Here is a 14,831-nt window from a genome sequence, read left to right as displayed (position 1 = left end):
TTTTAAGGTGCATGCCATTTTCAAGTGTCCAGAAATTTTGTTGTAGGCATTATATATGTCTCTGTCTGATTGTACATTCTATTGTAGTCTGACATTTTTAAAATCAAATATTTAACGTACTGGGGATGGTATAGAAGTGTGTGTCATTTTGCAGAAAAAATAAATTTTGAGTATTAATGCTAGAGGATATTAGTCTTTGAAATATTGTGCAGTTGCTTGAGTAGAAGGTCAGTTTGTGATGAGGGTACTTGTTTTCAATTGGAGAAGAAATGGTTAAATACTTTCCATACTGCAGATTTGGCAGTGATTTTGAAAAGTCCCTTAGAAGTTTAATGTTGTTTGAATTCTTACAATAGTATTATCAGTTCCTGTGCATCACCTAATTGGCAGAACTATCTGCAGCAAGGCTTTTAAGTACAGTTTTCTCTATCAGTGGAAGAAAACTAATCTAACAAAAGTTACAGAGCATTTGCAGTGGTTTAAGAGTGCACATGGTGGTTACTGCATATCAGCTTATTCATAATACTTTCTCATAGGTCTGAGTCCTTATTTCCTTTGTGCTTCTGCTAATAAGTAGTATTAGGGATAATAATATTCCTCTGCCACAGTGGAATATTGTGAGGAATACTGTATTAAAGATTGTGGCCCTCTAACTGTAGAAGCAAATGCCACTTGAGATAGATAGAACATGAGGGTAAAAGTTCACATTAAAGGATAAGGTGAATCTATGGGTCACATTTGTGTATGGAATTGAGGGGAGAACAGAGTAGTCAAAGGAAGAAACAGGCAATGTAATTATAGACAAATGGAGAGAAGAATTTGTATATTTTAAGGATGAGTGCTTTAACAAAAATTATTACTGTCTATATATTAGGTAGCAACCAGCTGAATTTAGGCATGACTTAAAATAACATAGAAGTTGCATAAACTTGTATGTACAACATACAGAGGAGGACAAAAAATCAAAGGGATGTGAACTGGATAAAGAGTGGAAACATTGTCATGATGCTACTGGAATAGTTATATTTTTTTTGTGAATGTCAGAAGTGCTTAATTTTGGGAAGGTTGTTTTTAAACAATATTCCTTTGTAAATAGTGGTAGGTGTTTGGTTGGTTGGTTTGGTTTGGTTTTTAAGGGCAGGGAGTGTGGATGAGAGAGAAGGAAGTGGGATACGGGAAAACTTCCAGTGGTTTGGTGAGCTGATTGACTTTCTGTGATGCCTAGGATTAGTTTTAGGTGTTCTTTTCTAAAAGCTGACTGAACTTGTTCTCTTACAGTTTGACTGAAGATATTTAATTGGGAACCCCCTGACTCTGATTTTAAGATTCCTACTACCTTAGTCAGAACCATGGAAAAACTGAAGTTCATTAGCATGTCCTGTGTTTATGTGCAGCTTTTGCAACAAACTAAATTTTTTCCGAGGAGACATTGTAAGGAAAAGCAATATTATGGTATGGTGAATATGCATAAAAGCCAAAAGCCTTTTTTTGTTCTGGTCCTGTTTCCTTTAGCAATCACCTCCCCAAGAGTTTGACCAAAGGTGACTTGTCTAAGTAGATTACTTACTGATTATAAGGCCTTTGGCAATAGTGGTTCTGATAATTAATCCGTAGAAAAACCCTAGAGAACAAAATTCAGAGCACTGATTGACTAGATTACTGGTTCCCAATGAATGAGGTCTGCCTAGCTACTGAGACAGACAGAGTGGATATGTGAACTGTGAATGAAACAAATATTCAGAAGTATACTGGACTCAGATAATGAGTCCTGTGCAGTGAGGGCGTAAGGGCAGGGTAGGATCAAAAGGCTGTGTAGAAGATTTGGGAACTTCTTATAACATGGAAGCATTTATCTAGTCCTCCTGAATCATCTGAAAAGGAAGGATATTTTGGTTTTGAAAAATAATGTGGATTATTCTATTTTTGAGAAAAGCATACTGTGCCCAGGGACAGGAAAAATCAGTAAGGTTTCTATTGCAAATATTTCTAAGCCCTCATTCTTGAGGGATGAGTCTGCTGTCCTGAACAAAAGGTCAGTGTCTCCCTGCAGGGAGAAGTTTAAATAAGTAGTGCTTCTTAGAGATTAGGGATTCCATTGGATAAAATCTTTTTAAGTCTGTGAAAGCTGCTTGTTAAGAAGTGATGATCTTTTAGAGAAGAAGAAAAAAAATGTAGCAAGTGAAAGTTAGAGAAAACCCCTTGTAGGGGTTCTACAGAGAAGTAAATGGTAAATTTTGAAAAAATATATCCCACTTTGGAGAAGGAGCTGGACTTTTCTGGGAATCAAAATGTGATAGGAGATAAGATATGTCTGATCAGTCTGAAAACTAGAACTGTTCTGATGAATAAATGATTCCTAGTATATCATAGCTACCTTTCTGTTTGACAGCATCTGTCTCATTCAATACTTCTGTCGCTCAGAAGGTAGCTTCCTAATATCTGAAAGAGAAACTTGAGTCTATCAAATAAAAACACATTGGTAATATACTGGACAGCTACAGCAATCTCTTCCTAATTTCCAGGATGGGGCAGGATATATATAATTTCTTAGGAATTCAGGGAGTAAGATGAATTGAAAACATAATTGTATTTGTTCATTGATAGAGAAGTAGAAGCAGACCAGAAAATTGCACTAGTTATAAAAGGAAAAGGCAAGTAAACTGAGCAGAGATCAATAATAGACTGAAAAGTTTGGCTCCACATACTGTATTCTAAAAGCCTTTAGTTATTTTGCATATGTGGCACTTTGCTTTATGAAATAGATAATTTGCTATCCAGGACAGGATGAGTCCCTGACAAGGGCTTTTTGTCTGAATTGGAGCCAGGAGACAGATGAACTTGAAAAGAGGAAGGGCCATGTTAGAGTGGAGGCTGTAGTTGGGGGATATTCATTCTGGATCCAGGTCATCTGTTGAAGTGTATCTTTCAACTTGATAGAAAAACAGAAATGATGGCATTTCCTTAATTTAGCACATTCTGTGAAGTTTAGGGAATATTTTTTTAATACCTTCTCATAATAAAATGTATGAAGCATAGGGGATTTAATTTCAAGAAAGAGTATGCATTTGAGGATATCCTTCATCATATATTTTTCATAATATTTAGTCTGTACACTGCATACCATAGATGACAATAGGTTGAAAAGTGTACATTCAGTCCTGAGATTTCTAGCTTTCCATCATCTAGCTTTCAGTATAGAAGAATAAGATAAATTCTGAGATTTGCTGAGAGAACCTTAAGAAGTGAGCATTGTGCTGCTTCATCAAACTGAAGAAGAAATAGTGTGTAGGAGATCTGTGATGTGCTTTAGCATGGCTCACCAACTCGCATACCTAAAGATTTTGCAGAAGTGGATTTTCTGTTAGCTAGGATTGATTACTTAGAGTAATGGGAGACTTGGGAGAATTTAGACAGTGGGAAAAAAAATGATTGATATGAGTCCTAGGAGGGTGAGAGTACTGGTTCTGGGCCAGTACCGGTATGGGCCAGTCAAGACCAGTGTGGCTGGCATTGAATTAAAACTAAGGAGTTGGCTGCTGTATTAGAGACTGTTGATGTCTCTTTGTGTTGCTCAGCAATCTTGGCTGGCTCTGTGTGCATGCTATGCAGCACCAAATGGATGTATCTTCACAGAACTCTGCACACAGGGAAGCCTCATACCAGTACTTACAGGGTTGTGCAGGAATCATTTGAGATTTAGTTAGATTTGGAGTTGGTCCATGCAAAACTGTTACAGATTGTAATAGTCTTTGTTTCCAGACTGCAGTGCATGGACCCTAGAGGTGGTTCAGCAGATAAATAGTTCATGTCTGTCAGAATTTTAGCTCAGACTCTGGGCAATGCAGAAGACTTTAGATTGTTTATGGACCCATACTGGCTGCAGCAGCTCTGTGCAAATGTAATTATGCTCTGCGTGAGTTAAATAAGTTTAGCCAGACCCAAGCTGCAGTAGCAGTAAGTCTATTTGGTTGTCCCACTGCATGTTTGATGTATAGGTGGGTTGACTGAGAGTTGAGAATACTTCTGCTGCATATGTTGATTACTGAATGTTTGAATGTGAAACATTGCACTCTGCTTTTTTGTTTGTTTGTTTTCAAAGCTGATCTACTTTGCTGTAATGAAACCAGGTTATTGAAGATTTCAGATTGGTTGAAATTCCTTTTAGGTAGATTATTGATGAAGATCAGAGTGAGGGAGATTAAGGAGGCATGTGCTGCTGTGGAAAGTCCCAAATGACTTAACAAAAGGAAGGTATTGAGTTGAGCAGCGGGAAAGGGAAATGACTTGAGGGCACAAGTTCCAGATACTTCTCAGGTGTAGGTATGTAAATCGCTTTAGTATAAAGCGTTTTTTAGAAAACCAACAACAAAAACTAGCACATCCTTTTCAGTATTAAGAATTTGTTCCCATTAGGAGCAGCAGTGTTGAATGAGTTAATGCACACAAATCCTAAATAAACAATTTTCTGCAACCTCTGTAAATATATCCATATATCCGCTAAAACAGTAGCAATAACAAATCCCATAAAACAAAATGCACTCATATCCTGCAACGAGAAAAAAAGAGTAAACATGTCAAAAATGATGATATTCTTGCTGATTAGCATTCATAGGATTTGTATGGGAAACAACAAAAGTATACTTGAATGTTTGTATTTTAGCTATTTGTAGTTTGTCTATTAGCTCTTTTTTTTAAGCAAATGTTTGTTCTCATTTTTTAAGGCAGTCATATGTATAAAACGTGTCTGTGTTTTCACAGGTCCTTGAAAGGAATATGATAACATATTCTTATGAAAGGAATTGGATAATATATGAAGCTATAATGGAGAAAGTTGCAATAGAAATGTACTTAGGAGAAGTATGGCTGATGGCAGCTTAGAAGAAATTTAACTGTGTCTGGAAAAAAAACCCCCAAGTGTTAGGGAAGGAGAGGCTTAATAACTGGAGCTATGATGCTTAGAGTCCTCTTGGAAAAGGAAGCTTAATAAATTAGTCCATTGGTACTGTTAGAGTGCATAGAGTCCAAACCATAGTGTTCATCTCTATTGGAAGGAATTGATAGCTCTTAGCTTTTGTGATAGTGTATGTCTCTTGATTACTGTTCCACTTAGAATTGAAGAGAAATTATTAGATAAAAATGCAATTTAGAGGAGCTGACCATATATCTAAACAAGTAACATTCATTATATTTATGAACATTTCTGTCCTGAGTATGTTAAAAAAGCAAATTATTATGAATATGTTGAATTAAACAGCAATGTTAACGCTGTCTATATGTACTTAATGTCTGGTAACCTATTACACTGGGGGTGTTAGCTGTGTTTTTGAAACTTAAAATGTCGTAAGTATTTTGATAAATCATAAGTATTTTGGTAAATCATCAAAATTGATTTCTTGTTACAGACACAGTATCTTTTCTTACCTTTATCTTCCCTACAAGAAAGCCTATCTCTGTGTAAATTCCTTTGTGCTTGAATGACATGACTGAGCTACTGTGAAGTCATGAGTTACTGGTTAAAAACTTCATGAGTGGTACAGTTATCTTCTGAAGCCTGGTGGCTTGCAAAGTATTTGATTGCTATTCTGTAGCTCCTTTTGACTATCTGAGAGAATAATTGAACATTTGAAAGAATAAATCAGTGGGGTTTTTCCCTTATTTTTTTTTATTTGCTTCATTTAAGAAAGAATATATCTATAATTGATACACAGGTTTAGAAGTAATTGACAAGTTAAATGTACATTTGAAAGATAAGAATTTTTCAATTACTTCAGGGAAAAGTAATATACTTCAGGGAAAGTAGTAGCCTAAAAAGTCTGATCTGTTTTTTGAGAAGTTAGGCCAAAAATGTGTCTCAAGTAAAAAGTACATCTTAAGAGTGAAGATGGATGTTTAATCAGGAGGAATAAAACAACTTAGTGGAATTCTTTGTTGCAACAAAACCATGCAGAACTTCCTGATTTATTTTTAGTGCTTCTTCTCAAGTGTTTTTGGTCTTAATTCACTTCAGTTCCTTGTGGCAAAGATTTTTTTTTTTTTTTTTTTTTAATTAGGTATTAGGCACTATATAAAGTTCTAAACCTAGGACTTGGTTCTAAGCCTACTTCCCAGTTGTGCAGTTGTGCTATGATAGAAATAAGCTAGTTTGCCCTCTGGAATTGAGATTGTTTCGTACTGAAAACTCCTAGTAGATGTTGAGGATTTATTTGTTTTCTTCTCTCTCTCTCTCTCTCTCTCTCTCTCTCTCTCTTCCTCCTTGCCTTTTTAAGGTGTTTCCATGATCATGCTGTTGTCCATAGCCCTGGGCAACAATTAATCCTGTCTCAAGGAATTTTTTACTGTTTTACCTGTTGGAGGCCTGTAGCTAATGGTGTTCCCTAGGGGTCAATACTGGGTCCAGTATTGTTCAACTTATTTATCGATGACCCAGATGAAGGGACAGAGTGCCTCATCAGCAACTTTGCTGCTGACGCAAAACTGAGAAGAGTGGCTGATACACCAGAGGCTGTGCTGGCATTCAGGGAGACTTGGACAGGCTGGAGATATGGATAGAGAGGAACCTCATGGAGTGGGGACCTGCAGAGTCCTGCACCTAGCAAGGAATAATTCCATGCACTGGTACAACTTCTTCCTGCTGGAAAGCAGCTCTGCAGAGAAGGACCTGGAAGTCCTGGTGGATGACAAGTTGACCATGAGCCAGCAGTGTGCTCTTGTGGCCAAGAGGCCAATGGTATCCTGGGGTGCATTAGGAAGAGCATTGCCAGCAGGCTCAGCCCTGGTGAGGCCACATCTGGAGTGCTGTGTCTAGTTCTAGGCTCTACAATACAAGAGAGATGTGGAGCTACTGGAAGAAGTCAAGCAGAGGGCTACTAAGATGATTAAAGCATTGAAGTGTCTCGTATGAGGAGGGGCTGAGAGAGCTGGGACTGTTCAGACTGGAGAAGAGAAGACTGAGGGAGGATCTTATCAGTGTGCATAAGTATCTGAAGGGAAGGTATCAAAGTGGTGCCCAGTGACAGGATGAGAGGCAGTGAGCACAAACTGAAACACAAGCAATTCCATCTGAACATGAGGAAAAACTTCTTTTCTGTGAGGGTGACTGAGCACTGGAACAGGTTGCCCAGAGAGGTTGTGGAGTCTTCTTCCTTCTTTGGAGATATTCAAAAGCCATCTGGACGCAATCGTGGGCAACGTGCTCTACGTGACTCCTGCTCGAGCAGAGGGGTTAGACTAGATGAGCTCCCTTCTAACCTCAACCATTCTGTGATTCTGTGATAAGTGACCTGTCAGATTATTCTCACAGGTCACCATGTAGTAATTACGGGGTTGTCATTCCTCCATCACTCGAAATATTAACTTGCTGTATCCCCATCTCCTGGAGCAACCTCCAGTTCAAAACAAATAGTTTCATTTATATATCAAAAATGTTTTTCACATAAAATAAATTTGTGCATCCATTATACCTCGGTTTTCCCTGTTTTGTTATGAACTAGTATGATGAAAAATTGAGACTGTTCTGAGGCAGGTTTTCTTAAAAATGTTATATATATTCTGTTCATAAAAACAACTGTTATAGACCACTGAGTCATTTTAGTAATTCCAGATTCAATATACTATGTTTGGGTTTTTTGAGGAACTACCTGCAGTGGTTGGCCAAAAAGCATGTAGTCGTATATTTGTCGGTTGATAAAAGCTGGGTAGTTTCCACTAAGCACTGGAAACTGAGCACTGGAATCTCACTGTTGCCGAGATTGTTTCTTCCTGAGATAGTGTGGGGTTAATTCATGACTGGGTATTTGGTAGTCTTGATTTTACCCCAAAGTTACACTATGTTGACATTTTGAATAGATTGTTTCTACTTTAATTCATTAAGAACTTGTGGAGACTCATGAAATGTGAACTTGTGGTAACTGCCTTTTCTGCACTTTGTGGGTTCTTGTAACTTGCCTTTCTGTATGTAACCTGAACTATAGCAATCACTGCAGAAAATATGATAACTTATTAATGACAGCTTCCCTGATATTCTGCTTTTACTATTTCATTCATTGCTTCACCTAAGCAAGAAATGCCAGTAGTATGGACTTGTGGTCTTGTAGGTTGGGGTAAATAAATATGCATAACAGCTGATAGCTTGTTTAGCTTAAATAACTACTTTATATTTTCAGAGTATCACAGTACATATAATTTGTGCTTTTTCCTATTTTAAAACTACCACCAACAAAAAAAACTCAGAGCCTTGCAGGACAAAAATTCTTCTGCAGAAGAATTTAACTTTAAAGTCTTCTTAGGATCAGAGAATTTTCCCTTTGTATGTAATGATTTTAAATGTCTTAGTTCCAAAATGTCCAAATAAAGAAATACATTTGAGTTGGAAAGAGTAAAATATTTCATTTCATGTTAGAATTCTTGTGTTACAATACCAAAAAAAAAAAAAAAAAAAAAAAAAAGCAATTTCAAAAGAAAGAATGTTCATATTTCAGAAAATATAAAAATAGTAAATTTTTTACTTTGGATCAAAACTTGAGGGGAAAAAACTGCACTGTGTATTCTGAAGTTTGGAAGATTTTTTTGGCCCACTTGTAGAGTATATATGTCCGGCTAGCTACAGCCTACTGTATTAGTATATATTTTTTTCTAGTGAAGAACCTGATAAAAATGAAACACCTTTCAACAGGATTTGCCATTGCTTTGGGGGAATATGAGTTGAAACAGTAAGTTTTACTCTCTAAAGCTCACAGTGACTGTAACTTTGATAAATAGAAAGGTCAGCTCTTTCTTCTTTGTGATACGTATTGTGTGCTGGTAGCAAGTATATATACTCCAAACTGACCCCTTCCTCATGTGAGGGGGGCATGGGGAGGAAAAGTGTTCCCTCTGAAAGCTTCATCTTGTGGAGCTCACCCCCTGTAAGTCTCTGTCTGGATATAACAACTGGAGGAAGAGGGTACACTGAAAAGTCCTTTCTTTAAAACCTGCAGAAAAAAGTCTGTTGTTCATAATGAAAGTGAATCAAAAGGCTCTAGTGGTTTAAATTTGATATGCTATTCTAATGAAGTGCTAGCAACTAGATAAGTTTTAGCAGTATTTGATTTTGTACTGAATGTTACTGTTAATAACCAAAGTGTAGAGAGTGTTGAGACTGATGTTGTAAAGTCTAAGTATTATGTGTATATATATATATATGTGCACACAGGAAACCTCGACCTGTCTCTCAGCTGGTTGCACAACAGGTTCCCCAGCAATTCGTGCCCCCTACACAATCAAAGAAAGAGAAAAAAGACAAAGTAGAAAAGGAAAAAAGTGAAAAGGAAACAACTAGCAAAAAGAACAGTCATAAGAAAACCAGGTAAAATTTTTAGAAACTTTTGCAGTATTTGTAAATATAATAATAAAAAAATAAGAAAATGCTCTGCATTTTACTCCTCTGTAAGTGCTGTGGTAAACTCTTTCAAAAATAAGGCTAAATAGTTGGGTTGAAGTGTCATTGTTTTTTAGGCTGCCTATTAAATATGAAGAAAACCTGCAGTTCATAATTTTGACCAGAAGATGGACACCAGCAGAAAAATGAAAGAGAGAGTTGGGTGCTTTTGTTAAGGGGAACAGATGTCTTTCTCATACCATACAAAACTGTAGATAGGCGAAAGGGATGATGCTAGGCTCTGGAAAACAGAGGTGAGGAGAGGAATTAGTTTGATGCAGAATAATAGGAGAGAAAGAAAGAAAGAGCAAATACCAAGTTCTAGAAGAATGGGAAAGTAACATAGTCATTGATATCCTTGCAGAATTAGAATAAATTTTAGAGGCTAAACTAAGGTATTAGTTATGATAGGTAAGGAAAATAAATTTCCTAATGATAAAAATTCCCTGTACTACATCTAGGATGCTGAAGAAAATGGTAAGCTCATAGAGTTTTAGGGGGAGAGCTTTCCAAAGCAGTCCAGCCAAGGAAAGTTTCTTGGGATCAGTTCTGTGGAGAAGTAGCAAATGCTTCTCTTATGCCTGAAATACGATATCGGGATCAGAACCAGGGTGAAATTATGAGGTAAGATAAAATACCTGTTAAAGACTGTTCCATAACAGTCTTTAAGACAGATATGGTTAGGATTAAGGAGACAGATACTTCAGTAGGAGAATACATTTTTGTTTGATTCTTTTTCTTGGGTTTTGTACTCAAAATTTCTAGCACACTCAGCTGAACTATAAGATATCTGAAGTTAACATAGCAAGTTTTAATGAAGCTAACTAGGTATTATAAATGTAAATATTGAAGGTTAAGTTGCAACATTACATTTAAAAAATGTAAAAGTGAGATAAGGAAAGATGGAGAACACAAACCTTGGACTAAAATAAGAGTACAGAGATTTACACAAAGAATAAATACTGGAAACAGCTAGGCTGTAGGACTTTTTTTTTTAACTCTTAAAACAGTTTTGGGGGGTTGGGGTTTTTTTTTTGTTTACAGAATTGATTTACTAGATAGGATAGCAAGTTAAGAATGCTTGATTAGTTTATTAGATTTCATCAATAAACAAGGATATCATTTTCTCTTTGCCTGAAAAGTTATATATTTCTGCTGGAAACAGTCATAAAATCTGCCTGCACCATAAACATGATCAGTAACCTCCAGACTTGCCACTTATGCAGGCAAAATGCTGGTAATGCGGGGTGAGTTTTTTTGTTTTGTTTTTCCTCTCCATTCCCATGTTACAGAGCAACAGATTTTTCAACCCTCTCTTAGATTCTTCAGTCTCTGAAGAACAAGTTGTCAAACTCCATCTCAGTTTAGTAGAGGGAAGGCATGACGTATTTCAGCTGAAATGACTGGGAATCTACTAGAACTCTCCTCGAAGCAAAGTCAGATGATAGGGTGAAAGTTAGAACTTTGCTGTTAAAACACCTGCTAACATGTGATGTCATATTAATATCTTTTATTGCAGCTTGACTTAGTGAAAGCTGTGGAATCGATTAAATGCATAAAGCCATGCTGTTTTCAACAGCTTGTGCAGAATATAATTCATTACATTCTTCTCTGATTCTGTATGTTGTGAAAATCAACTGATAGAAAGATTAGATGAAAAGACTTCCTGCACCAGCAACACTGTTAATACGGAGCTCTGTGCATAACTGAAATCACAGCATATGCTAAGGATACCAGAATTATACTCTGACCACAAAGGCCAGTCCAAACAGTATTCTTACTGAGGTTTTGAAAATAAATGTACCTGCTGCAAATTAACACTTTCAGAATGCAGAAGAATTTGTACTTAAAACTATCAGTGCTGATGAAATCAAAAAGCACAGATGAGCTTTTCAGACATCAAAATTTTGATTATTAAGCACTATTCTCTACTTAGACTTGTCTTAAGCTTGCTGCGGAAATGGATGTTTCTCTGGGTCGTAATTTTATAGCCACAAAAACAAAAGGCATTTTTTAAAAACAAAAACCTTAAAATATGTAACAAAACTGTATTGCTGCACAGTTGCATTATCCATAAGGTCAAATTTTACATAATCTTAGGAAAAGATGGAGAAGGCAACATTTTATTTTCATCTATCTCTGTATTACAGCCATTTTGATGTAAAACTTAGCTGGAAAATACTCTATAGTAAGTACTTTGTGGTACATTTTATTTTATGTATTACTTGTTCCACACAGCAGTATTGTGCTAATGTTACATGTGTCTTCTCCAAAGATCATAAAAAATAGGAGGAAGACAATACGAGGGAGTGGGTGCTTTTAATATGATTATCTGTTTTATTTAGGCCAAGATTGAAAAATGTGGATCGAAGTAGTGCTCAGCATTTGGAAGTTACCGTTGGAGATCTGACAGTCATAATTACAGACTTTAAGGAGAAAACTAAGTCACCACCTGCTTCCAGTGCAGCTTCTGCGGATCAACACAGTCAGAGTGGTTCTAGCTCTGATAACACAGAGAGGGGAATGTCCAGGTCATCTTCACCCAGAGGAGAAGCCTCATCACTGAATGGAGAATCTCATTAAAGTTTACTTCTTCCGGTTTCTTTAGTCTCTTTTCTTCAAAACATGCAAATACATAACTTCTGCCACCTGTTACCACATTTTCATGACAGATTATCCATGCACAATTGGTATTTTTATTGGAACATAGTTTATTCAGTTAAAAAAAATGCAGTGGTAGAAATGATAATTTAAACGCAGTCTACTAAACTTACAAAGCATTTTCAGAGCAACTTTTTAATCTTCATGTGTAAAGGTGCCATGAAAATGTGGTTTGAATGTTCATTATGCAGTGTTATTGGTAAGACCATTTTCACTTTTAGTTTAGTGAATTCTAACACAACTCTTGGATTCTCTACTATTGGCATGTACTGAATTTAAATTTTTATAACATAGTTCAAGCTGCCTAAATATGTATTATTTGAGAATTGTGAAGCATAGTTATATGTATGCAAGTCAAAGATCAACTTAATCAACTATTGCAACTATTGCTGCAACAGAATTTTCATAATAATTATCTTCTTAAAAACACCTGCTGGTACTTGGTGTGGTTAAATAGGAAAATGTTATTAAATAAAACATTTGTATGAATTTTTTGCCAATGTTTGACACATTTTACTAGATTACTGTTACTGAATTATGTTGCTGATTTTACCTTTTCTTTTTCCACACTTAAAACACTTATTGTAATGTTTACAAGCAAAATAGAAAACATATTCTAAGGATTGATTGGTTAGCTTTATAATTCAGGTGAAGTACTACATTGTCACTAGACACCGGTATTTTTTATTGTGTAACAAGCATTTTGAAGCTCAGATGACTGAGCATTTGGCAAAACTAACATCTGGAAATATGAAATTTTGGAAAAGCTTTAAAAATAACCAGAAACACAGCAGTTCTCTTTTTTGCTTAGCACTGTTTCCTTGCCCCAAGTTTATGTAGTGTCATACAATCACTTATCGTTTCATGACAGAAATTTCAGATGTTGCACAAGAATATGGAAATAACAATACTATCACTTTTTTGTTCTTGAATCAACTTTTTTTTTCATTTTAATTTGGCCCTTTAGAAAATATTATATCATAAATCATATGAAAAAAAATCCTTACCCTGCTTTATGGCATAAATTGTCAACATTTATGCACTTAGCAATATACTGATGCAGAGCAGAACTATTTACAATCCCATCTGGTATTATGTAAAATTACCAATAAAATATTTTTGTGAATACAGATTTTGCATTTTTGTTTACAACCAATAAGTGTTTTGATGCGCATGCACACGCGCGCGCGCACACACACACACACACACACACAAATCCGTGTATAGATTTAAAATTAGAGATCCAGATTCAGTACAGTACAAAAGTCCATTTAACTCTTTTCTCTCTCTCTCTCTTTTTTTTTTTTTTTTGGTGGGGGGTGAGGTAGTCCACTCACATCCCTCTGATTCTTTTCTTTCATCCAAAATATTTCTATGCCCATATACTATTTGGATGGACCTTTTGGTAGTGAATCCAGCCCTAAATTATTACCAATCTATGACACATGCTCCTAAGAGCTGAAACGATGGATTTTTGTAGCCCCTGACAATTGTGATGTTTGGTGGTTTCTTGTAGTAATGTATTTTTTCTGTTTTTAATGCAGTACTTCTACAGGCACAATGGTACTGTCTATTTTGTAAGATGCTAGTTGTGAAATACAGTTAGTTGCATAAATTGAAAGTCTAGTGTGATATCTGAGAACATACATACCTCATTCTTTGGTGTTGCTGTTTAAACTTTTTAGACATCAAATGTTAATTATAGCTTATTTCAGATGGATGACTACTGACCTGTTTACTATGTATTCTGCTTTATCTTACTAAACAGGATGTTTGTTCATTGACGTTACCTGGCCAGATCTTAGTATCTTTAAAACAATGTATTTTAAGGTACTTAAATGTTTTGGGGGATAGGCTAGAGGTCAGAATAACATACAACTAGTTTTTAAAGGAAAAGTACATGCTTCTCAACTCTTTTTTTTATATGTTTTATTTTTAGGTGGGACTGTTTGTGGAATATACTGATGTAATGGATTACGAGAGAACTGCAACTGTTTAAAGTAAGCAGTGTAATGATAGAAAATCTCATTGCAAGATGTTTTATGAAATGTGCTTCTAATTTAAATGTGACGAATGCTAACACATTTCATTATTCCTTGCAAGCAAAAAATGATCTATCACCAGTAGTTCACTGAATGGGAATCTTATTTTCATTTACGTTTATGTGAATAATCCACCCAGCACTGCCAACAAGAGGTCTCTTTTTTACCTATAGAAATAAGTAGCCATTTGGTTTAGAAGAAAAGAATTGAATGGCTTTGCTATGATTCAACTGTCACTAGAGAATAATCTCAAAAATGTAGTGAAGCTATGGTTATAATAAAAAGAGTGCAGAAAGGGCTCATGGAAATCCCTATTCTTTTTGGAATAAGACTTAGAAAAGCAATTTTTATCTGCAAATGCAAGTCAGCTAGGAGTTAAAAATTGAGCTGTGGTGGTTCTAATTGAAAGAATAAATATTATGTAGCTAGTGTTTACCTTGCAACAATGCCTGTTGCAGCATTAAACAATCTTAAAATTATTTTTGCCCATTTATGATTAAAGGGATGTGACAATACTGATGACAGAGTAGACAAAATCAGTGGAGTTTGGCAGTTTTGCTCTGTTCATAATGTTACAAATATAATTTAAATCAACTTCGTTTTCATAATTTCTAAATATTTTTGACGTGTAGTAATCCTAAGTCCTATTTTCTAACTGTAAATATATTTAAAAGCATCTTTACTCCATTTATAAAAAGTGAAAATCTAATGTT

At 35.7% G+C, this 14,831-nt stretch overlaps 1 protein-coding gene across 1 annotated transcript in view; it reads left to right on the top strand.

Moving 5' to 3' along the window:
- YAF2 (YY1 associated factor 2) overlaps nucleotides 1–14,831 on the top strand; it is a 30,189-nt gene extending 15,358 nt beyond the window's left edge. Inside the window, exons 3-4 of the mRNA XM_062583655.1 lie at nucleotides 9,191–9,343; nucleotides 11,761–14,831. Coding sequence (XP_062439639.1) covers nucleotides 9,191–9,343; nucleotides 11,761–11,998 — 391 coding nt within the window. The 3' untranslated portion in view covers nucleotides 11,999–14,831. The remainder of the gene's footprint in view (nucleotides 1–9,190; nucleotides 9,344–11,760) is intronic.

Source organism: Rhea pennata, chromosome 1 (assembly GCF_028389875.1).
Source record: "Rhea pennata isolate bPtePen1 chromosome 1, bPtePen1.pri, whole genome shotgun sequence".
In the NCBI taxonomy this organism is placed as follows: domain Eukaryota; kingdom Metazoa; phylum Chordata; class Aves; order Rheiformes; family Rheidae; genus Rhea; species Rhea pennata.
Note: the sequence above shows the minus strand (reverse complement) of the source record. Positions and strands in the feature narration are given on the sequence as shown.